The 25,617-nt window shown below is 48.0% G+C and overlaps 1 protein-coding gene across 2 annotated transcripts in view; it reads right to left on the bottom strand.

Moving 5' to 3' along the window:
* Positions 1–25,617, bottom strand: part of LMCD1 (LIM and cysteine rich domains 1) — a 58,783-nt gene that overhangs the window by 13,388 nt on the left and 19,778 nt on the right. The window contains exons 2-4 of one of the 2 annotated variants that reach the window (XM_081821291.1): positions 16,042–16,130; positions 9,951–10,206; positions 3,009–3,338 (exon numbers count right to left, since the gene is read on the bottom strand). In XM_081821291.1, the coding sequence (XP_081677417.1) occupies positions 3,009–3,338; positions 9,951–10,206; positions 16,042–16,130 (675 nt within the window). The remainder of the gene's footprint in view (positions 1–3,008; positions 3,339–9,950; positions 10,207–16,041; positions 16,131–25,617) is intronic. The other variant, XM_081821298.1, reaches the window with a different exon arrangement.

The raw sequence follows: 25,617 nt of genomic DNA, 5'->3' as shown, positions 1-25,617 counted from the left end.
AGTAATAATGATCATTCTTTGGATGATAGACCATACTATGTCACCAATATAGTTCTAGGAAAATAGGTTTCATGTGTCCTTCCTTTTGCTTCCATTTTTTCCCCTAAATCACCACTTGGATTTGGGGTGTCAGTCTGAGTTCTACAATTTCCTCCCCACATCTGGGTTCTCAAATTGAACGCCCTAGCCACTTCTGGCAGAGTTCATTATCCTCATCAGGGGAGCAAAAATCAGGATTCCCGCCTGATGCCTGGCTCTGGTAAACTGTCCTACACTGCCCTTTTATGAGAAATAGAAGGCAAAGCACACAGGATGGCCAGCACCCATGTCCACTTAATGCGGCTACTCACTGGGCTAAGGCAGAGCAGTGCAGGGAGCATACATCCACAACTAAGTTTGGGGTTGCTGGGGACACCCTATCTATATTCTATGTCTATCTAGCTGCCTTTATAGGATTTGCTCCCTGGATTCAAGGAGATAAATAGGGAGTTATAAATAAGAGCACCCAGCCTTTTTTCTTCCTGGAACAGATCATAAGCAGGGTTTTATAACTCTGCATAACATAGTAGGACAAGTATCGGATCCAGGTTCTACTCCTTAGAAACTATGGGACCTTGGAAAAGTTACCTACCATCTCTGAATCTCTGATTCCACACTTGTAAAATGGGTTTGGTGAAATTCACCCCACTAGGCAATTATGTGAATTAAACAAAGACCTTGAAAGAGTGGGCAGGTATCTGGCACAGAGCAGGTGCTTAATAAATGTGAACTTGAATCCCATCATCCTCCTGGGCAATATGGCCATCTAGATTGTCTCCATCGTTCGAGGCTCTATTTAGTTAGAACACTCACTTATTCATCCATTTGTTCATTCATTCCTGGTTCACATATTTATTGAGCACCTACTATTCTATCCGTGGCACCTGCTGAAGATACAGAGATGAAAAAGACAAGCCAGCAGCACCTAGAGGTGACATAAATACATGACATACAGACCTGAATCCACTAATTACATGACTAATTATCTAAGCAAGATTGGGGTTAGGGTAAGGAAGGAGAAGGCCGTCTTCCCCAGCCAGCCCAGCCCAACCAATACTGGCTTCCTTCAAATTCCCTGTTCATTGTCTGATCTTGATGTTTATATACTTCCAAACTGTCACAACTACTTCCTAAAGTTAACGGTAGGCAGAGACCCGGCATCTCAGGCCACCTTTGCCCCACTTCCCTGCTGTGCAAATATGTGGGGCTGAGTAGAGGATAAAATATGTTCTCAGATCAGCATATCTCTCCTGGGAATGGCAATTGGGAAGTGTCACAATGACTTAAAGAGATCGCCCTCCAACTTGGAATTAGGTGGTATTTATGCTTTAAGGACCGATGACTATTTGGATAGAGAGCTGGATGGAGAGGAGACTAATTTATGAAACATGGTAACTGATCTAAATTTTTTTTAAGTTGCTGGGACATGTATTCTTCCTGAAAAAATAGGTCTTTTCAACATATTTCCAAATTTGTGGTAGGGAAAATAAGTTTTGTTTTTTGTCTTAAAGTTCTCAGATTAGGGGCGCCTGGGTGGCTCAGTCAGTTAAGCGTCTGAGGTCGTGATCTTGGGGTCCTCGATCAAGTCCCCCATTGGGCTCCCTACTCAGTGGGGAGTCTGCTTCTGCCTCTCCCTCTGCCTCATCCCCCCCTGCCCTCTCCCCCCGCTGCTTGTGCTCTCTCTCAAATAAATAAATAAATAAATAAAATCTTTAAAAAAAAAGTTCTCAGATTAACAGTGTGAGGCCATAGTTCACTGGATGGCAATCCCAGATGAATGGGCCAACACATGGAGATTGGACGTACAGGATGCAGGTTTTGGATGACACGTTTGAGTCACTGCAGGGAAGAAGGAGCCCGGCCCTCTCTGAATGTAGTGACAGCATCATTGGGGCTGCCATCTCCCTGGGATGTCTGGCTCACACAGGTGCCTGCCAGCCTGTTAGCATCAAGGCAGGTAATTTGCTTGAGGGCTCCCTGTATTGGGACATTCATCTCCAAATCCCAAATAGAGGCAGTTGAGGCCAGTTGGCTGATAGGGGCAGAGGGCAAAAGGTAGAAGGGGGCCAGAGGCCAGGAAACAGTAAACACCAGTCCTTGGTGGCACCTGTCTCAAGCTAGTCCTCTTACCTCCTGTGGGGCAGATTCAGGCAAACCAATCCATGAGACACTCTGGCTTCTGCAATTTTTCTCAAACAGCCCCCAGGAGCTCACTCCTTTACAGCATATCTTCTACACGCTACTCGAGGACGCTACCAAAGCACAGCTCAGATCCTGTGACGCCTCCCACCCACAGCCTGCCATAGCTCCCCGTGGCCCTCAGAGGGATGTCCAATATCCCTGCTATTTTCCTATGTGGGGACAGGGTCTTCTGCCTGTTTGATTTCCTGGGGCTTGGCGGAGAGCACAGGCTAGTCAATACTCAAGGGACGAATGGATGGCTTGCCGCTTTAGGAAGCGTGCCCCTGCTGCCCTGGCCAGCCTCGTGTCCCCACACCCCCCCAGCACACCGTGCTTTCAGTCACATGGGACTCTGCTCAGGCCTCTGGCTCCACCGTGCTCTCTGGAACTTTTGTACATGCTCATCTCTATAAGGTGGCACAGGGCTTCCCTGCCAAGCCTGAAGACTTGGATGCATCCTGGTTATTCTTTCCAGGCCAGGCTGGGCCCCAGCTCCTCCTCCAAGCCGACCCTCACCCCAGCCAAGGTTTGATGCCCTTTCTCTAAGCTGTGACAGTTTGGTAGTCTGGGACCTCCCCTGGACGATGAGCCTCTCAAGCACGGTGATCGTGTGTTATTTTCCACAGACAGTGCCTGGCCCAGAGTAAATGAGCACCACATAGCTGCTGGCGGGATGAACACATGAATGGATGCATGAATGAGGGGAAAAGCCTGGAGCTGGGGCCCCAACCGCGCAAGCCCCGAGCCTGGTGGTTTCAGCCACACCGGGAGGCCGGGGAGAGACTTACGTATTCTTTGGATGGGTCGCCGATGCTGCCGTTGGTGGTTGGGGCCATGGTCTCCGTGCCCTCTGGCTTTTCCGGCTGCTTCCCCTCCTCCTTGGGCAAGCCCCCCTGCCCAGGGAGGGCCACCTCTCCCACGCCCAGCGCCTCGCTCTTGTACTGCTTGACAAATTCTTCCATCACTTTCACCTCATTCTCCAGAAGTCCACGGCAGCGAGAGGGGTCCTGGTCATAGATGGGGAGCTGGTGCATGAGCTGGCGGCGGCGGTAATAGGCACCCTCGGTGCCTGTCACTGGCTGCTTCTCCTTCGGGATGAGCTCCATGTACTGCAGGCCCTAGTGGGGAGGAGATAAAGCAACTGTGATTTGCAGGCACCCACGCAGAGATCTGGAACGGGCGAAGTTTCCAGCTTCTTCGGGTTTTCTGCAGAACCTGAGGACGGTCAAGGCCGCAATGTTGTGAATCTGGCAACACCCCAGAGAGGCCTAAATAAGTTTCTGGATGAGAATGGTGTACTTTAAGTCAGTGTTCATTTTAGATTCACGGACTTTGAGATACAGGTTTGGTTTCCTTCAACACTGAACATTTTTACTTCACTCACCTCATGGCAATGCTCCTAATTAAAAAAAAAAAAGTCAATCTAGCTTAAAATTGCTTTTCTTAGAAAAGTATAATTAAATCATTATAGGCATAAGGTATTTCATGGTTTATTAATTTAAAAACAGGCAAAGGCACCTTCTAATAGAATGAATTGACAAGGTATCAAGGTAATAACATTTCCACATCAGTATGACTGATAACCATCTGAATATTAATATGTCCATAGATAACTGTCCAATTTGGCTTTTTTTTTTTTTTTAAGTGAACAGTAATCTTATACTTGGGTGGCTGCCAGGGATGGGGAGATTAGGGGGAGATAAAGGTCAAGGCCAGACAGCATGAGAAAGTGTGAAAGGCAAATTGTTTTCCTTGACAACTGTTCTTGGCGTCTGGGCTTGCCCCTGACTGTGACCCTGACACCCCCACTAGGTTGCTTGATTCCCACTGCCCAGGTGGCTGTTTCCATATTAACCCTCTTGGAACCTGCCTGCCCCATATCACATCACTTGGGGCTGGACTCATTTTGGAACTGAATTGTGTGAATCAACATGGAAAGTCATATAGCAATTCATAATGACACCCCCTTGTTGTTGCCTGATGTTGGGGAGTAGGGGTGAGGAAGTGGAGGAAGGGGTGTACTAGTCCAGAGCCTGGTTTGCTGAGTTTCATAATAAATGCATTCCGGATGAGAGCAGTTTTGGAGAAGGGAGAGGCAAGTGACCCGCGTTCCCATGGGACTCATGAAGTGAGTGACAGCTGTGGATGCCCCCTAGGGGGCTCCGTCCTAGATCCTGGAACATCTGGCTGAGGCTTCTTCTGGCTCTGTGGGCTCATGGCATACCCTGTTACTATCCCTTCATCTGCACAGTCCCCAGCACTTTTCCAGGTGCTTTGCCAGATACAGGAGATGGCCTAGGTGGTGGACAGAGTCCTGGGGTGTCAGAAAATGTGGGGTTGTAGCTCCTGCCCTGCTGTTGTTCTCTGTGTAAGACTGAGAAAGCACCCAAACCCCCTGGGCCTCAGTTTCATCATTTGCAAAGTTTGGGGTAGACAGACTGCATGATCTTCAGGGTCCTGACCCCTGTGAGAATTCTGTGGTGACCTCACTCAGTCCTTACCTCAACTATGAGAGAGAAGCGGTAGCACCAACTCGAGTCTACAGGTCAGGAGAGTGGCTCAAGGAGTCCATGGATTCTGGTTGGCCCAAGAGGCCAAGACCCTGAGCCCCCACACATGGAAGAACAAGAAGCACAAGGGGGCCACTCAGCTGACTGCGTGTCTGGAAAGGGCTGAGTCCTGACTCTGTCTGGGGAAGGCAGGGGGGATGCGGTTTTTCTCTGGGTCAGTATGAAATTGCAGGGGGCTTCCAACACGAACATGCCAGGCAGGTAGGTGTGAAGAATCTAGTCTCACACTTTGGAGTGCATAAGAATCACTGGATGACACTGTGACTCTGATTTAGGAGTCTGTGAGGGGCCTAGAAGTGAGCACTTTTACAGGTCCTCCTGGGTGAGTGTGAAGCCGGACATCTGAGGATTGGGGCCTCTCTGGGGACAGTGGGTGGCGGGACAGGATGTGACCCTCAGAGGACAGGGAAAGCAGCAGACCAGCAGCCTAAAGGCTGGGGCAGGGCACAGGGCCCTGGGGAGACGGGTTAAGGCCAATGAGACGGGCTGTGGGGGGCAAATACCTATCACAGCCATTCCAATTTTGTGCTGGGGCCTGCCCTGCTCCCAGGATCTAAGGAAGGATTTTGGGGAAGTAGAAACAAGAGCATTGCTCACTGTGCCAGAATGAGCACCCAGACTCGGCCATCACCTCATTCATTCCAAGCGCTGAAGCAGTTCCAGTTGCATGGCTGATGGAGCTCATGGGAGCGGAGCGTAACCTCTTCTCCTACAGAGGCTGCTGACCCCCCCAGGTTGAGTGGTTGAAGGCATGGTGGTGCCTATGATCCGGGCACCCTTCTAGGTGCCTGACCCATGCTAACCCATCTAATTCTCACAGAACCCCTAGGAGGAAGGAATTAATATTACCCCTCGAAACACTGAGGCACAGAGAAGGAATCTCCTGAAGCTCCCACGACTCGTCTGTAGTCGAGACAGTTTGGTACTCAGCAGCTTGGGTCTCAACCCTGTGTCTATGACTTCTCTAGAAGATGAATGATTTGCCAAGAGAAAACGAGTTCCTCCAATCTCTAAGGGAATTTCCTTTGGTCTTGGGCAGGGTGAGGAGGCTGTGTAAGCACTGCTTAGGGCCACCATCCCCCAGTCCCTGGATACGTCTGTGACTCCGCCTTCAACAGCAGGTATCCCTCCCTGTTTTGCGTTACAATAAACACTGCGTAGAAGTCCTGCAGCAGCGGCTCTCTGCAGGTGCTGGCCACCTGCTTGTCGATCCTGCATTCAGTGTCCTTTCCTGGCTCTGTCCTGGCCACAGGTGTTTGTGGCCCGCAGAGTTAAAGGATTCCTGGGCAGGGCCCTGGAGACAGGGAGTGTTCCTTCCCCAGGAACCCAGTGTTCCTGTCGCAGCTCAAAGCCCCAGCTGGGCACCGAAGCATCCCGCTGCCCCTGGCGTGTGTTCTGTGATGGCTGGCCCCGCCTGGCTTGCCTTGTCTGGCTGGCCCTGTCTGGCTGGCCCCGGCAGCCGATTGACACACCTGCGGCAGACTCTGCTCACTGACCCCGGGGAGGGTATCAGAGTCTGCCGTTCAGACAACCACATTGGTTGGCGTGGGCCTGGGAAGGGGATGATGGGGACAGAGGGCTGGGTCAGAGTCAGCTGCCTGTGCCGCTCAGAGCTTGTAAGAGAATCTCTCAGGAATCTCTCCAGGAAGCTGATTAAGGTCATGTTTCCCAAACCTTTAGCAAGAAGCCTTTTCTCGGAGCAGCTGGAAAGGTTGGCTTAGGTTTCAAGTTTTTCACGAGGACCTTTCTGAGTCATTTGGTGCTCTGCTGTCTGGCTGGGACATCCTGGGTGAAGAGGTTCCCAGAATCGGGCTTTATCAGGAGAGGAATCAAAGGGCAGAGAGGAAAGTGGGAAAGAAAGGTGCTTTATTCCCAGGGTTGGGCAGTAGAAAGGGCATGGACTCTGGTATCGGAAGACCTGATCCTGCCTATTCTTTCTGCTTCTCCAGCTGTCAGGCAAGGACGGTCAGTGGCTTCATGGTACATGTCAATCCCAGTCAATAGTGGCTACTCGGAGTGCTGTATTGAGGATTCTGAGGCCCAATGAGGGCTCTGAGAGACAGTGCCCTGACTGACCAGCAGTGTTTGTCATGGGTATGGGAGTACAGGATGAGGTATGAGTGCCACACCTGCAGAGCCTCCTCAAAAGCCTCTGTTTGCTCCCCTGTAAAATGGGGTTATTATGCACGTAGGGAGTGGTGAGGTGTTGATGATATATCTATATGTCTGTCTGTCTGTCTATCTATCCATTCATCCAGAATGCTCAATGGATGCTGGTTCCCTTCATCTTTTCCTCCTTGCCTCCTCCCAAATCCTGGATAGCATTCAAAGATTTGCCCAAGTCCCTCCCTATTCTTAGAAATTCTTATTCCCTTAAAAGTGCTAATCCAAGATACCTGCTTCTTTCTGCCTCTCCTCCTACCTGTCTGGTTCTCCTGGCCTGCCTTGGTAGGGAAGAGCCTAAGCTTTGGAGTGAGGGAGGCCCAAGTCCAAGGCCTGGCTCTGCCATTTAAGCCAGCTATGGGACAGTTGGCTAGTTGTGTCACTTCTTGGAGCCTCAGCATCCCCCTCTGTGAATAAGTGTAGTCATAGTCCATCCCTAACAGTGTTGGAAAATTAGATGAGACCATGCATGTACAGCTCTTAGCATAGTGCTTGGCACAGGTAAGTACTCAATAAATATTAGCCATTAGGTTTATTGTGACTAGTCTTCAAAGGCTTAAGAATTTTTCTGTTTTTCATTCTGGTTGGGAAGGATGACAGCAAGATCCAGTCCCATTTCCAAAATATAATCAGTCCTGATCACTTGGTAATTAAAAAAAACGTTGGGAGGGTGAATGGGAAGAGAGAACTGTCCAATCTCAGAAAGGCAACTTGCTCAGGCAGGCCAGATGGGGGGCAGACAGAGGGCCCTTTATACCATGTGGTTTTATGAGCCAGCATTAATCACAGCCTGACGATGCCTTCCTCTGATTAGTCTGGGGCCGAAGCGCTTGGGGTTTTCACCAGCCGGTTCCTGACGCCCACAGCCAGCTCTTTTACGAGCTGCTTGCTTTAGTTTCCACTGACATCTTGGAGACCTGCTTGATGGCTTACCCAGACCTGGGCGCTGGAGGCAGACCCGCATGCAGAGCCACCCGGCGTGTCCCAGCACTGCTATTGTTGGACGTCACCCTCTGTGGCCCGGATATGCCCCTGCCTAGCCCCTCCAACTGGCGAAGGCCAATTAACCATGCTGTGTTTCCTTGCACGTAAAATAAGTCCTATTTCACAGGGTGGCTGAGCTCACAAATGCTGACATGTTCTTTTAAAATATGTCTTCAAAAAGTATAGCTTTTAAAAAAGCATCTTGCCAATCTCCACTTGATCTAGAAGGGAGTCCCCCCTCCTTTCCCCCACTTAAGCTACAGCCTAGAACTGTGCTGCTCAGACTCTCTATGGTGAAGGATCAGTTTTTTTTGTTTGTTTGATTTTTCCACCTATTGCAGAATGATTTCTGGGCTCACTGCATGAGATGAGAATGTAGCTCATGCCACATTGAGATTTCCACGTGAGTCTGACCACAGTGGAATTCTCTTCAGTGAGAGGAGGTCTCTGATCACATGCCTGGATGTCAATTGCTACTAAATTTCCCCAGCATTTCTTCTCAATTTCTGTACCTCTCGTTGTGGGCCAATCACAGGATTTTGTGGCAGTGTCAGTCCATGGACCACATGTGGCCAGAAGGGTGATATAGCACAAATACTCATCAAACCTACTATGTGTCCTGCATGGTGCAAGGTGCTGGATAGGATGCTGCACAGGACAGGCATGGTGTCTGCCCCTGTGGGCCTCGTTTCACTCCAGTGAGAGAGATGATAACTAAGCAAAGTTGCACATACGATAACTATACCTTGCAATCAAAGCTTCTAAAGAAACACTGGAGAACTGAGAGAGAAAAAATGTAGCTGGAGGGTAGGTGGCATCTGCTGTAGATTGGGTGGTTAGGGAAGGCCTGTCTGGGATCTGACTGTCAGAAAGACCCAGCCATGCAAAGAGCAGGAAAAGGATATTTCAAGTAGAGGGAACAGCAAGTGCAAAGTCCCTGAGGAGGGCAAAAGCCTAGAGCGTTCCAGAGCAGGAAAGAGGAAGGTCAGGGCACTGTAAGGTAATGAGTGAGGGGTCATAGCCGGAGCTGTGGGAGGAGCCTGTGGGGATATGACCATGTAGGACTCTGAAGTCTCTCCTTTTTCCCCAGAAGAGATTTAATTAAAATGCCAGGCTTGCATCTCTAAAACTGTAGGACCTTTTTAATCTCATTGACTTGTGGAAATCACCTAGGCCCTTGCTATTCCAGGTGAGGTCTGGGGGCCAGCAGGATCGGCATCACCTGGGACAGTGTCAGGAGCGCAGAGTCTCAGGACCAGCCCCAAGCTTACTGGATGTATTTCAGCAAGCTGTCCAGATGACGTATATGCTTGCTGAAATTTGAGGGGCACTGGTCTGGTCCGCTGGGTCTTGAAGGTGGCTGCATGTGAGATTACCTGAGGAGTTAAATGCCCATGTCTGGTGATGGCGATCCTGCAATCTAGAGCTTCTGATTTAATGGTCTGGGCTGAGACCTGTGCATGGGGACTTGTTATGGGTCTTTGTAGTTGGGTGGCCAGGGTGTGGCCTTGTCCTTCTCTGGGTGCCTCTTCCCCGGGGTTGTGTAAAGCTAGTTTGGTTCTCCCTTCCAAGCCCAAGAGGCCTCTGCTGTTGGAGAGGGGATAGAACTGTTTCTCTGCTCTCCCACAGGCCTGCAATGGGTATATCCCAGGCCACTTTGAGGGGAAATGAACATCTCACACATGAAGACAAGCACTCAGAGTTTGGAATGATAAACCATCCTTTGTTCAGAAGTGGGGAGCCCATAAGGAACCATGGACGACCCTGGACTAGAGCTGGAAGGGCCTTGGAATTCATAGAGACACTTTTATCCATTTCATGGATGAGGAAAACCGAGGCCCAGGGAATTTTCACTTCAAGATCACATAGCGAGGCAGGAGCAGGTTCAGAACTAGAGCTATTCCTATCATTTCTATAATCTCGCCCTCTTCTTACCTCATCTTTGACATTCAGGCATGACAAACATGTACAAGGATAGGAAAACAACCACTTGGTTGGAGGAAGCTGCCTTACCAGTTTCTGGGTGACTCCAGGAGGGGCCCACTCATAGGTGATGGTGTCAAAGGTGGGATCTTTCCCAGTGGCAATGGGATTGGTCATGATCATCCGATTCCTCTTATAAATCCGGATGCCGTCCCCGCCTTTCACCCGGGCCGTGAGGGTGGAATACTTGGAGTCCATCAACAAGCGGCCAATTTTCCGATCGTCTTCCACCTCAGAGCTGAAGCAGTGGTCTTCGTGGCTGCATTTGCATGACTTGCATATTTTCCTGGGGTGGGAGGTTAATTGGGACATGTGAGATCAACCTCCAGAGAAGAAGAGCAGAGTCTCCTGCTGGTAGCATCTGCCTTTTTGAAAGCAAGTTCAAGGTTCGACTTTAGTAACTTGGAAGGGTTGGCAGCAAGACAAATGGTAACCTGAGATCAAAAGGCCTCTGGGATTGGGAACTGCATTTGGGAAACTATCAGTCTATCTGTGGGGAATGTAGGATGTGACTTTTGCTGGTAAAAAGAACAGCACATTTTTACTCACTTTGGGTGTGACAGCAAAGGCTGTTTCATTCATTAGAGATGCTCGAAAGCAGGAGTCTTTATGACCTGTGGGCTGAACCCGGCCCACAACCTCCTTGTGTAAATAATGTTTTATTGGAACACAGCCATGCTCATTCACTTACATATTGTCTGTGGATGCATTTGGGCTACAACGGCAGACTTGAATAATTGCAACAGAGACTGTGTGACCCACAGAGCCTAAAATATCCACGATCTGGTCCTTTGTAAAAAAAAAAAATTGCTGACCTCTGCTCTAAGGAATTATTGAAATTATCTCCCAAGATTCATGAGCCTTGGAACTTTAGCAGCTTTCAACTCTTTAGCAACCATAGTGAAGTTAGAATACAGCTGAAAATTCTCTTCAAGGAATGGGTGGATAGGACCCAGGGGGGAAGGGAATGAGCTCAGAAAACCCCGTGGGCTGGAGAGACTGATGTTCACTGGCAAGGCTTTGTGGTGAGGCTGAGAGAAGGAAAAGCATCCTGGGGAAGTGTCAAATTCACTCGAAAGCCTGATGCTTCTGTCTGACAATTAAAAACTAAAGCATCTGGCTGCTTTGTGCCATGCTGTTAAGGTTTCAAAATCCAGAGTGTTCCCGGTATAGAGGAAGACCGCTTCCCTCCCTTTCCGGCCTGACACCTGAGGCCTGCTGTATCTCAGCTGCTCTCATGCATGAGATCTGAGAACTTGTTAAGTAAAGTGAGCAACGTCAAGACCTGCAACAGGGGTGAGGCAGGACCGAGCAGGAGAGCCGCCACCGCAGTAGCAGGAGTGCCTCACAGCCAGGCATGCCTGAAGGAATCCTCCTTTGTATCCATCAGTAGGGTTTTTTTTAAGATTTTTTAATTTATTCATTTGACAGAGAGAGAGAGAGAGATTGTGGCAGGCAGTGGAGAAGGAGACTCCCCGCGGAGCAGGGAGCCCGATGCGGGGCTCGATCCCAGGACCCTGGGATCATGACCTGAGCCGAAGGCAGACGCTTAACTGACTGAGCCACCCAGGTGTCCCTTCCATCAGTAGTTCTGAACTAAGGTCACACCCCCAGGAGGCAAGTGGCAATGTCTGAAGACACTTTTGACTGTCACTGTCATAATGGGGTGCTACTGGCTTCTATAGGGTAGAGGCCAGGGATGCTGCTAAACATCTGTAATACAGAGGACAGCCCCCTCCACAACAAAGAATTATCCTGTCCAAAATGTCAATAGTGCTGAGGTTGAGAAACCCTTGTCTAATGAGGGACGTCCCACTGCAACCTTCTAGGAGCCTACAGTTGGGGTGAGAGAGGGAGAGAAAATCAGATGGACACTGTAACAGAGAATAAGGTTGGGCCCTGTGAGGGCTGCATATGCTCTGGGATGGTTCTGCTGGTCTGGACCAGTTGCCCCCAGCCTGTAAGTATGGGGCACGTGGAAAAAGGCTCAGGGTGATAAGTGTGGGAGACAGAGGGTTACAGGAAGTTAGACATATTTCTCCAGTGCAAGGCTGATTCTTGTTTTTAATGCACTGATGTACAGTGTGACTTTAAGGCGGGGAGAATGCAGCATTTCCAATGTTATCTGAAGAGAAGCTTGCAGTCCAAGTTCACATGCAGTGGGCTACAATTTGAGAAATGGTAAAATCGATGATCTCAAGGATAATTCCAGTACTTCAAAATGGAATATGACCCTGAAGATGATGCAGGGCAAAAACAAGAAGTCTTTTCTTTTTGTTCTCATAAGAAGGGGTTGCTCATTTTACAGAATTGGGGCACTTTATTCATAATAAATATTCTCTTGCCTCTCCCTTTTATGAGCCAGGCATGAAGGAGACTGTTTCTCTAGGGTAGGGGGTAGCACCACTGGTTTACACGTGGGGAGTGACTACAGCAGAGGAGGAAGTGGGAGGAGGAAGAGGAAGGAAGTGAGGGAAAGCCTGGCGCCCCACGAGATCCTCTGAGCCCCAAGGCCTTCCATGCATGGAGCTGGGTGGGGAAGCTGCCATTTGCTTTTTTGGTTAATGAGACTCTCAGGATGCTATTAGAGATGTAGCGAATGCAAAACAGTTTGAAATGGAAAATGCTGACGGATATGAGATATTCTCTGAAACTGTGTCAATATGTTCTTTCTCCCTTTATTCATACCACCATGTTGCCAGGCACTGTTGCTGCGATTCTATAGATGAAGAAGATACCCCTTAGACCAACTCCACTCTTTCCAGGCACCCAGACTGAAGGGGACACAGACACACCCAGAAAGAGCCTCAGTGGTATTAAAATGGCTATTTCTACAGTCTGTCCTGGGCTACCTGCAATGCTGGAAAAGGCAAAGCCTTGGACTCTAATCTCAGCCTGAACACTAGCCCAACACAGCCCATGGTCAAGTTTCTTATCTGACAGTGAGATAGTTACATCAGGAGTTGGCATACTACATTCCATTGGCTGAGTCTGGCCCATCCCCTATTTTTGTACAGCCTGTGAAGTAAGAAAAGTTTTTACATTGTGACATGGTCGGAAAAAAAAATCAAAAGAAGATTACTGACACAGGAAAATGATATGAAATTTGAATTTCAGTGTCCTGAAATAGAGATTTATGGGAACATAATCACATTCATTCATTTACATATTGCCTATGGATGCTTTCACGCTACGAGGGCCAAGTTGACTAGTTGTGCCAGAGACCATATGGCCTGCCAAACCGAAAATGTTTATGAACAGGCTGTTTACAGAAAGGTAGCTGACCCTTGGTTTTCAAACTTTGCTGCACATCTAAATCACCTGGGGAGCTCAGTAGACTTGGAGATGCCCCACCCTGGCTCCAGCTAGTCAGATTCCATGGGTCCGGAGTGGGATCTGGGCAGGGGTACTTGTAATCCTGTTCAAAGGGGATCTGGATGCCCATCAAAGTGCCAGAATCCTTAGTCGGTGCCTTTCAGGAACTTAAGCAGCTCTGGTTGACTTTCTCTGGTCTCTCAAAAAGCACAGGAAGCCCAGCTCTTTGGGCAGAGTCATCTGTGAAGATCCCACTGCCCCAGGGAGAAGAGGCAGAGCTAACACTGGCCACCTACACCAGCATGGAGACAGGACCTCCTCAGAGGGGGTGCCGCAATGAGGATGCTGGGAGAATCCAAAGAACGACCCCGAAGAATGTGAAAATGGGTGATCTGAAGAGCCAGTGGTCTGTCTCCCATTTGTCATACCATGTCCCCTGAAGGCTTCCCTCAGGGGTTCCCTGGGGTTCTTCTCCACTCACTGAAGTCAGTGTGCATTAAAAAAAAAAAGCGATTAGGATTATGATAATATAAAAAAAAGAATGTCTGCCTGCAAGGAAGAGACTTTCTGGCTCTCTCTGAAAAGCCTGGAGTCCTGGACGTGTGTGTCCCCCTGCCCTGAAGGGTGGGTCAGCCTCCTGAGGATAGCTCAGAAGGCCAGGGAACCTGACATGTCCATCAGGGAAGCAGGAAGCTGCAGACCGCCAGGGGAGCCTCCCCTTCTGTTTTCATGAAAGTCTGCTCTTGCCTTCTCTCTGTACCCTTCTCTCCAAGTAATTCTACCATCTGCCACTGATACTAATTACCATGCTAATTCTGCTAACCATGTCACTAGTTTGATTACAGACAGCTTGCCTGAAACTATGGATTGTAAAGCCAGAAGTGGAGCCTAGAGCACATGGGCTCCAACGTTCCCATTTTTCAGATAGGAAAGGTGAGGCTTACAGAAGGGAAGTGTTTTTTCAAGCTGAGTCAGCACATGAATTTGTCCTATGATTATTAGTTGGGGGACTTGCTTATTAAAGCAGGCCGGCTGTCACTTGGGTCATTCAAATATCTTTCAAACTACTGAAAGTATGAGAACTGGAGCATAAAAATGCTTTCACGTGGTTTCCCCCCCTAAGTTTCTGGGACCTCCTGGCTCCAGTATGGCTTGAATTTAGGTCCCCGTTAAAGTTATTCCAACCAAAGACAACACTTGATATTTGGGACCTGAAGCTACAATCTGCATTTCTCAAGGATCAATTTACTTGATGTTCAAGTCCTTTGTAGAATGGCGGGGGAATGTGGGGATTAAAACCGTGCTGACATTCCTGCTTATAGCCCAGAAGAACAGGGCCCAGAATTGCCATCCTGCCATAAACAGCTAGAAAACCAGACAAAATATGTTGAATGAACCTTTTCAGATGTCAGACAATAGGCAGCAAGGGACTGATCCTTGAGAGGGGAAAACATTATTGAACTGAGTCGGTGGGTGCATTCAGGGAACATTACCCCCTGCCCTAAGGATTCTAAAAGGAGGTATCCCAGCTGTTTTTGGAGAGCTGATGAGGAGTCAGCATTTTTCTGTGACACCCTGATGGCAGATTCAGGACCAGGGGGAGAAAGCATAGGGAAGCTGACTCTGCTCAAGACCAGAAAGAGCTCGAGTGGCCAAAACAGATGTGTGGGGCGTTCCCCCAATGGGGAGTGTGTTCGCTTTGGGAGGAATTTGTGTGGGGGATGGAGTGGGGTTTGGACGACCTTGAAGGTCCCCTGCATCCAGAAGACCACATGAGCTCCTGTGAGGTCAAGAACTGTCAGGGAACGGAGTTAAGGAACAGTCTTGTGCTTCAAAGGCTCATGACCCACAGCACTGCCGAGAGGTTGAGAGCATGGGGGTGGGGTTCACGAAGACCCAAGTTTGAATTCTGCCATGTACTGGATGTCTCCTGCTACCCACTCTCAGTTTTCTGACCTGGAAAATGGAGAAACTACTACCTACTGCTCAGGGTTACTTCAGCATTTAAATGTAAAAGACTTGGTTCAGCTCAATAAATGTTTTTGCAATTGCCATCTCACAATGGAAGTCAACAACTCTGAGACAAATACCTCCCAAATTGTGCTCCCCCATTGAGTGCCCAAGGAAACCCTCTGGCAGAAGAGACAAAAACTCCCTCTGTGCTCTCGTGCCCTACAGAGGTTAGCCTCTCTCTCCCAGGGCTACCGGGACAGTCACACAGGCTGTGCACTGCACACCTCCAGTGGGTGCCATCCATGTAGATGCCGATGGCAGTAGCGCCCGGGAGTTGTGTGGTGGGGCGGCCCTACCTCTGGTTTCCAGAGTCCAGCTGGATCTTATGGCCCTCCCTTGTGGGTATGAACGCACCACAGCCTGGTTTTTAAGTCCTGTGGACACAGTGACTTTTATTTCGGGCCCAGGGGCACTCAGATCAAAACAGGGGCGATTACACAGTATGGGGAGATCAACCGCATGCACCAAGACCCAGGATACAGCAATCCAGAGAGGACCAGGCACCGACTAACAACTGCTCACATCTTCCCAGTGCGGCCTTGGTGGGCTGAGCTTGGTGATCCTCGCCTCGAAATGGTGTGTGAAGCACTAAACTCCTTTCTCATCTTGGCTCCCAAGGGCCTCTCTGTCATTTCTGAATTAGGCAAAGCAGGAGTGCATTCACTCCAGACCAAGTCCTCCCTGAAATGCATGCATCTTAAGCAGTCCCAGCAGAGCAGAATGACCAGTGGTTCCCAGAAAGGACAGCCAAGAAATGAAAGCAGGCAGAGCCTCTCCTGACAAATTCTGTTACCTCCATGGATGTGGCTCGAAGCCTGAACACGTCCCCTTGCATTTCAAACAAGGCACACCTCTTGCTGACTGCTGCTGGCCCAGGGACATCTGGAAAAGGAGACAGAAAAGAGGGTGTTTTCCTTCCAAAAGCTTGGACCGGGGATCGCTTGACCTCTAAAAGACTTGGCATGCCAGTAAAGGGATTGTGTGGGGTTCAAAGGGCTCGAGATGAATAAGCCATCAGTTACTGTTTACCAAGAATGGAGAAGACCAGCCGGGAAAGTGGCCATAGGGCTGGCAAGTGTGGAAGGGTGGGGGCCCTTCCCAATAAAAATGGAATGAGGCGGGGGCTTTCGGTGCTGTTGCCAGCCAGCCACCAGGGCTCCGTTGGAAACCCCCTGCTGTGAGGGATCATCTCCTCCTTCCTCCATATTCACCAGCTCCCCTGGTAGGTCCACTTGTCACTGGAATGGAATCTTCCAGCGAGTGCCTCCTCTCCCTCCTTTTGTGATTTATTGATAGGGTGTGATTAAACCAAAGCTACAGGCACAAACAAATGTTCATGTTGCCAAATGTTTATAGCTCAAAGCAGAACTTAAATATTTTGCTAAAACACGGAAAACCAGGAGCATTTGAAGTCTGGTGGTCCTTTGGAAGGAAAACAACACACAGGACAGGTTTTATTCTTTGTCACCAGCTGTGCTGCTGCTGTGTTGAGACCCAGCTGGCTCTCCAACGGGGTCTTCAAATCAGCAGCCTCGGCGGGAAGCTTGCCAGAAACACAGCCCCTCAGGTCCTGCCCCAGACCTTCTGATTCAGAATATGCACTTCCATGAAATTCCAGGAGATTTGTATTACATTAAAATTGAAGAAGGGGGTTAGTGTATGGATCTGCTGGCTGAGAAACTTACCTAACTCTCCATTGGGGGTGGGGATGACTTGCTACAGTTAATGCACATGTATTACGGTTTTATCAAGAACAAGGCTTCATCAACTCATAAGATAAAGGGATAAGCTCCTCATTCAACAGATTATTGATTCATCTAACCATTTATTTAGCATATGTCAGGCACAGGGATACATCATAGGACTCGGGTGTGCCCTAGAGGTACTCATAGACTAGAGGGAGATGAAGAAGCACATACTTATCACCTGCTTCTGGAAGGGGTAAGTTTGAGGCAGAGGAAGCTGCCTGTTATATAGCAGAAAGGCATGGACTTTGGAGCCTGGGAGACCTGGATTCCAAACCCAGCATCATGACTCAACAGCCATCCTGGCCTTGGACACACTGGGCTTCAGTCTCCTTACTTGTCAAATGGGTACAAAGATAATGTATGTAAAGTGCCCGCTCACACTGGGTACTAAAAACTGGTAGCTGGTGTTATTTTGCACACAGACTTTAGGCGCACAGAGGAAGGTGTGAATAAACCTGTACGGGAAGTCCAGGGAGGCTTCTTAGAGGAGGTGACTCTGGATGGGGGTTAGGCAAAATGAGCAGGCAGAAAGGAGAAGGGAGAAAATGTGTAAGGGCAAAAAGATACAAGAGGACGTGATGGGTGGGATGTTGCAATCTGAGCATTACTCCTTTACTCTCTTTGCTTTTAAGTGGGGAAAAAACAAGCAGTGGAACATGGGAGACTGTCCTCATCATTACGGTTAGAATTCAAAGAAGTACATGAGAAGACACACTCATTCTTCACAATATTTCTCTTCTGTACCTCAGATCTTCCCACAGTGACACCTAGCTCCCTATCTCTCCCTGGACAGCTGCTGTTCGCACCATGTCCTCTCGGACTGCGCTGTTCTCATGCACATTCACAACTCTGCGGAGTAAGCGCCATGCTGCACACATTTGATAGAGAGCATGTTCACATTTGTGCCTGGTCAGTGCTAGCTTCTTGTTAACAAAGAAAAACAAGAAGATGCTCACCATCAACTCCTCGTCCGAAGCTGGGGAGCTTTCCTTCACAGGTAGAACTTTGTTCTCTAAAACCCTGGCATCGAACACCTTGCAAACCTCCACCTCTCACTGCTTCTGCCTCTTGTCACCTTGGATTCTACCAGTTGAAACACAGTGATCCTTTCACGCTTCATGTTTGAGTGAGCCAATGGTTATTTTGGAAGGTATACAACTTATGAATAAGGCTTCGTTGTTGGATCGTTTTAGAAAGACCCAGAAGCAGCAAAGCCTGGAAACAGAAGAGCTATGTGGAAGCATTTCATAAGTGGCAAAGCACCCTGCGTGCGGGCACTGCTGTTCTTCTAATGAGTGGCTGATTTAACAGTCATCCTATAAGGGGATTAGTCCTGATGCTTGGCCGGAGAGCTGGGCTGCCGGCTCAGGGTTTGCTTAGAAATAGTGATGTGAGGCTGCAGAGCACAGCAGAGCACGGCCCGTGGGGCAGGGCGCTGACTCTGTGGTGCGGGCTCTGACATTTATTAGCTGTGCAGCTAGAGGCAACTCATTTCCTCCCGCAGCCCAAGTTGCTCCTCTGTAAGATGAGAAAACTGGCCTGGATTGAGACTGCCGGAATCCTGTTCCACAGAATCCTCATTCTGTGAGATGTTGCAAAGGGGTTGTTGATGGCTGGGGGTGGGAACGATTACATGATCAAATAAAAATGGTGGACACTGGATGTGACATGGCTTTTGGAGCCTCTGAGGTGCTAGCCCAGCTCTTTCAAGTGGAGAGGTCCAGGCTTTGGGGTCACAAGGTCTGGATTTTTAGACCTAAATTTGTTCCTTTCTTCTGCTGGACTTGGGCAAGTGACTGGACTTGCAGAGTCTCCAGTTTCTCCCTCTGGGTCGTGGAGATAGTAAGAACCAATGTGCGTAGCGGAGCTACTGGGAAGGTTAAATGGGTTGCTACAAGGAAAGGGCTTGGCATGCACATATTATGCACTGGATGTTTGTTCTCCTTGTCAGCACCCCTTGTGTAAATGGTCTGAGAGACCCTGAATCAGATGTTCTAAAAAAAAAAAAAAATTTCCTTTTCCAGCTTCAGAATCCTAGGGAACTTTAGAGGAACTACTTTCTAACTCCACACCTCATATACTTTCTTCCTGTTGCCTTTGCTTCGTGTAAGTGTTGCCTCTCTGACTAAGTGCAGGAAGCAGAGAGTTGGCCTTAGTCTCCATCCTGCTAGTGGGACAGTTTCCATGGCGACAGAAATCCGTGGGAGAGAAAAATAAATGGCCTTGCAAGGAAGAAGCAGATTTGGGCCATCAGGCCACACTTGCAGCCAGTTTCCTGGCCGACTGCTTAACACAATAAATAGCCATTTGTCCCCTGCATGTCATTCATCCAGGAGCCAGACAGACCCGGCTGTGTCAGACACAGAAAATGATGATCCTGTTTATTGAGAAGAGGAAAACATCAACCAGAAGCAGTGTTTCAGGCAAGATATTCTGGTTTATAAACAGTAGGTTTCTCTGATGTGGACTCTGTCTTGGATGAAAGATGGCATAGTGGCAGCTCACAGTGCCTCACAGTAGCTGAAAACAGAAGAGCTTAAAAGGAGCCATCACTTTAAAAAAATGGGTTCCTGGAATGTAGCATCTATTCTATCATTTTTCCTGAGGGGAGATAACCTGTTTTGACAATTTTCTTTGGCTTGGGAGAGTAGGATGTTGTGGAACTGAATCACATCAGGAACTTAAAAGGTCTTAGCTCAGGCCAGGAGCCCTGGGGACGCAAGGGCTGGGGAGCAACAGGGCCTCCTCCCCCCTTTGATCATCTCCTTCAGGTGAACCCCCAGGGGAAGTCTTACAGGGGGGACAATGTCACCAAGAACAAGGTAGGACAGAAATGAAGAAGGGAAAAGAAGAAATGCAATATGGAGTTTAGGAACGAATGTGGGACTCGGGGTTAGACAATGGGAATTCTCCTCCCATATGTAACTCGGTTTCCTCCTCTGCAAAATGGGTTTTCCCTGCCCCTTTTTGCCTCCATAGGGCTGTTGTGAGCATCAAGTCAGATTAAAAGGTTGTTTGTAAAGTAAAATATTTACCATTGTTAAAAAAATTACCCAAAATTTGGGCATAAGGCAGAAAAGTAGGTGGCAGGTCCTCTCAGTGGCATATGGTGGCGATAGTCCCCTCAAGGATTATCTAGACTTATTTACTTTGCTGTACTCCCAGACTTGGTGAAGCTACATGTTAACTTGGAGATTTTTGTCTGGTAAAGATACAAATATAAGGAGTTTTTATCTTTTTTAAAATAGATAACCTTTTTTAAAATAGATAACCTGAAGGTTATGGTTATTGTCCTATTAGCTAGTTATGTACCTAACCCATCAATCTTGTCCAAACATTAAATTTCCTATAAATACCCAGCCCCTCAAATGCTTTTTGAACTGGTCTAAATATCTTGCTGATTACTTCATTAACTAATGAGTTGAATAAAATCTTTGCTGAGTTTTATTTTATTTTTACAACAGTCATGATTTTACGTTTCTGGAAATTCTATCTTCAGACCATCACATGCCCTCCTGACCATCCGTGGGTTTGCTTTCTGAGCTAGGGTGTTCTGAATATTGACAATAAATTCTATTCCAGGTCAGTCACTCTGACTCGTCTACAGGTAAACTCTCTAGGCATATGTGTCATTAAAGATTATTAGCCAACATGATTTGCTACTTGAAAACAAACCCTTTCCTCCCCACCAAGCAGAGAAGGTGGAGCGAAGGCAGTGGAGGGTGGAGTGAGATGAACTTACGAGAAGGTCTGGAAAAGAACTGCCATCATAAACAGAAAACAATGATCTCAGAAACTCCTCTACAGCTGTCACCAACTCCAAAATGTGAACAGCTTGACAATCCATGGAGTGATTTTACTTACTTAAGCATTCTCTTCCTGGACACTTGACAACCCTGTGAAGTATAATCATTATTCCTAATCAACAGAGGATGCACGACAGTCTGAGAGAGAAGCACCTTGTCCATTCAGAATGCTCTAGACTGGAGCTCCTATGGGGAAGGGGGGCGGGGGGTCTCCTCACTCTACCCTCATCTGTACTGGGCTTGAAGCAAAAATGTAATAGCTTTCTTAATGATTCCGACTGTAGCTAACATTTATTGAGTACACCTTATGTCCTGGGCATATGCCAAGCATTTCATAATATTTTTGCTTGATGAGAGGTACTTTTAGTGACTTCATTTTCAGATGAGGAAGCAGGCCCAGAGAGGTTAAGCCTCTTTTTCAGGATCCAATAGCTAGTGAGTGGTGGAGCCAGGAAGTGAAACCAGGTGGGTCTTCCTTCAGAGCTGTGCTCTCATCTAATCTGCTGTGGTACTTTCTGCTAAAGGTACAGCACTTGACAGTTTACAAAGTGTATTTACATTCCTTATCTCACTTGGTTTTTCCAACAACCTTAGGATGTAGACATTTTGCATTTGGCTCATGAAAAAAAAAAACCACGCTCATACAACTAATGGGATTTCCTGCTGCTCAGGACATAATTCACACTCATGTCTTTGGAATCCAGATCCTATGATTTCCTACCACACCAGGAGTCTCCAGACCTCAGACAGCCTCCTACGAGTCTAGCCTTGACTCTGGGCATCAGGCCAGTTGGATCCAAACAGACGGGACAGTGTGTCTGTAGGAGTGGGAGGTCCCAGGTTAGGGTTGGGGGCAGCAGGACAAGGCCACGATCACCTTGGTCCCAAGATTTCTACCATCCAACCCAGTTCTGCTAAATAAACTAAAGTACAGATGTTCAGGCAATGGACAGGCCTCAGGGACAGCTGGAGAGGCAGTGGCCAGAAGAGAAAGTGAGTCAGAACCACAGGCAATGCCTATGGCAGAAAAGCACCAAGACACTGGCTTCCCTCCCTGGAAGCCCAAGTGAAGGACAAGAGGTCATGTGCACTTAGTACCAGACCAGGGAGCTGCAGCTTGCACTCCAACCCCAGGCCTGCTGATGACTGGACAGATAATGGCTTGGCGGACAGCATGCTGAAAACTGTCTTCTAGAAACTGCTACCACTTAAAAAAAGAAGAAAACCATAATAACCAAGAAGCAAGTTATTTCTGGGTTTATTCCCAACTCGTAATAGTTTGTTTATATTAAGGATACTAGCACCCATCTCATTTTGAAGTTGTATTGAGCTGCCTTTAAAGGGATAAGCATTGTTGAGTGTTAGATGTCATGGGGCTCCCATGATGTGGTCCACCTCACCAGGCCAAATGTATCTATTTCTCCTTCCATATCATCTACTACCTCTACCCAGATTCTCTTTCCAACCACCTGAGCTTCTTACACTTCTAAATACACACTGGGGATTTTGCACATGCTCATCTAAACCTCAGAGAGCATCACTCCCACCCACTCTTTAGGGACCAGCTCAAGTCCCATCTTTTCCATAAGAAAAATAATTAATAGCTGTAATGAGTACTAGGCTTTACAGTTTTCTAGTCAGTGTGCTATGCCTGAGCTCAGGCAAATCTTACACCACCTCTTTGAGGTATGGGTCTTGTGGTAGCTCTCAAGGTGTGGTCCCTGAGCAGCACCTCAGAACTTGTTAGTAGTGCAAATGCTCAGTTTTCACCCCAGACCCACTGACACAGATACTCTGTGTAGGGCCCAGCCATTGCTGTTCAAGCCCTCCAGGTGATTTGGATGCACAATTGAAGTCTGAGAACCACTGATCCTTTATCCCCGGGCTGTGGATGAAGTAACCGAAAGGAAACTGATTGTCTTGGTTGGTCTGAGAATGAATCAGAGCCTGAATGTAGGACTTCAGTACTGAAACAAGGAAAGCTCTGGACCAACCACGATGAGTTGGTCTCCTGAATTAAGACTATTCAAAGAGGTCAAATTAAGGTCCTGGAGCTTAGATTTGAACCCAGGTCTCTCTGAATCCTGAATCTCCATTTTAAAAACCAATGCACAAGTGATGCCAAGAAGCCTTTCCCAGATATTTTAGGGCACTTATACTTATTTCTCAAGGAACTCCTATAACTGTAGAATTACAAATATAATTGGCACCAGGAATTAGAAAAAGAGTGTGCCATGAGTTTGTACTTTAGTAGGGGGATTTGGCCTGGTCTGCGTGTGTTTGGAGGCAGCATTTCTCAAATTAAGCAGACACTCTGATTAGCATAAAGATCAGCCAGGCTCTAGTTAATAGGAAGATTCTGGTCTCACAAGGCTGGGGTGAGCCTGATATTCCATAGTTCTACCGACCTCCCCGCGAAAGCTGCTGCTGCCGGTCCGGGGACCACACTTTAAGGAGCAAGGGGCTACATCAGCGGTTCCCAAACTGTCTGCACATTAGAATCACCTGGGGAGATTTAACCACTTCCAGGCTGCATGCTGGAGCAATTTAGCCACAATCTCTGGGGACTGGCCACAGGCTGTAGTCATTTTAGAAGTTCTCTCTGCTAATGTTCAGACAAGTTTGGGAACAGCTGGGTCTCCCCATTGTACCCTCAGCAACTACAACATGGACCCTGAGGTTCTCAGCTCATTGGTTCGACCTCTCCTCCCACATTCTATTTCCAGACCACCATTCCCTACAAGGGGAGGTTTTTTTTTTTTTTTTTAAGATTTTATTTATTTTTCAACAGAGAGACAGCAAGAGAGGGAACATAAGCAGGGGGAGAGGGAGAAGCAGGTTTCCTGCTGAGCAGGGAGCCCGATGTGGGACTCGATCCCAGGACCCTGGGATCATGACCTGAGCTGAAGGCAGGCGCTTAACAACTGAGCCACCCAGGTGCCCTACACGGGGAGTTTTTAACAGCATGCCTGATTTGCATTATTTCATTCTGGTCCCTTCTTCCCTGGCACAAGCCCGCCTCACAGGTTTTCATGCCCAATGCAGGAACGCTCTTAACAGCCAGACAAAAGGGAGACCACAGCTCTTCCTCTGCTTCTAAATTTCACTGGCTGGCTGGCTCCCTCAGGGACTCACACTGATGTTGAGACCCTTTGCCAGGCCTGAGGTCAGGGGTGGTCCTCCCCAGCCCAAGTAGGGACTGAGAGGTCCTGCCAGACAGAGGTGCCCAAGACACCTAAGGCCCAGATGGTCAGATGGTCACATGCTGCACCATGGAAAGTTGTCCCCCGCCCCCCTCACCTTAAGAAATGTGATCCCTTTGGAGAGTGACCTGGCTGGGAAGTACAATGAGAGCCTTACATTCACTTTCCCATTCAAAAACCCCATGGTCTTGACAAGGTCTGGACTTCTTCCATTTTTTTGAAGCTCCCCAATGATTGAAAGAATAAGTTGCCAAACAGCCTTACAAAATCTTAACAGAGTAATGAAATCAGTACACTAACTAGTACAATAACTGTCATGTGCTGCCCTTCCTGAACACAAACCCTCCCTGGGACATGTCCTACATGCTACCAGAGGTAGAGACTGGGGCCCAGGAGCCCAGGGATGCTGGCTGAACAACACAGACTCTTTCCAATCTGTCTGCTCTTACATTCGGGTGACTTTGGGCATCCTATTCTCCATAATGTATATTTATTTTCTTTTCATGTAAAATGGGTGTTCCCCATCTTGCTCCCTCCAATCTTAGGCACAACTATTGCTCTGTGTTCGTCTTCTGGCTTCTGGCTCACTCCCCTCCCTGTTGATGCTTGTACTCTTGCCGGGGAAGCCTCAAGCCAGGGCTTCAGTTTGTGGCCAAGAAAACCCTGTTTCCCCAAATAGGAGATGAAAGGCGGGGTCTGTAGCCCCATTCTTGGAGGGTTCTATCTTTTATCCCACCTGGCCTTCAGATGGCTGGCTCAGAATATGGTACACCAGTCAGAGGAGTGTGCAGACCTGGCTGCTGGTGGTCTTGTTCAAATTTTCATTCTGTACTGACTGACTTATGCTCTAATGCCATGCAAATTGCCATGGAAACAACTTAGGATAAAGTGCCTCCTAAAACCACAGCAAGTCTCACAAGGGCAGCAACAAAGACTTGTCTATATCAGAAGTCATATCTGGGGGCACAAATGTTCTTCAGGGGACTGTGTGCGTATATGGACATGTGTACAGATGTAGGTGCATGTATGTGTGGGTACGTGTCCGAATCTACTGGTTCTACCCCAGGGTTGCTCCTTGGGCATTTCTAGTCTTCTGTCTGGACAAGCACAGATGTAAGGAAATCACTTCAACTTAGATACCCTTTTCCTGAATTGTGTAATAAGGATAAAAATGCACAGACTAAACAAATTGAGATGAGCCCAACTGATCTCATACTCAGAATTCTACAAATGGAAAACTTGCTCTTTTTCCTTTTTTGTTTTTAAAGACCTATTTAAAGCAACAGAAAAGGAAAACATTTGGTGGGTGATGAGCTGATGGCAGAAATGCTTGAGTTGTCAGTATTTCAGGGTACAGATTCGATTATCTTTCCTATTAAATGGTTTGTGTGTACTAAATTGATTCCATGGGCCAGCTGTGGTTGACAGAGTTAGTCTGATGGATTTAGCCCATGATGTTAGGAGTATCTGGTGTCCCAAGCAAAGTTTTGAACAAATGCCCAATAAAAGAATACTTTTTACTGTCTATAAGAAATGTTCCCCCCCCCCCCGCCCCCTTCTCTCTGTCAAGATAGTTTGACCAGGCTTGACTCTAGGAGAACTTGTGTTTGGG

This window comes from Leptonychotes weddellii, chromosome 1 (assembly GCF_054177405.1).
Source record: "Leptonychotes weddellii isolate Sample4059 chromosome 1, ASM5417740v2, whole genome shotgun sequence".
NCBI lineage: Eukaryota > Metazoa > Chordata > Mammalia > Carnivora > Phocidae > Leptonychotes > Leptonychotes weddellii.
This window is presented reverse-complemented; position numbering and strand designations above follow the sequence as displayed.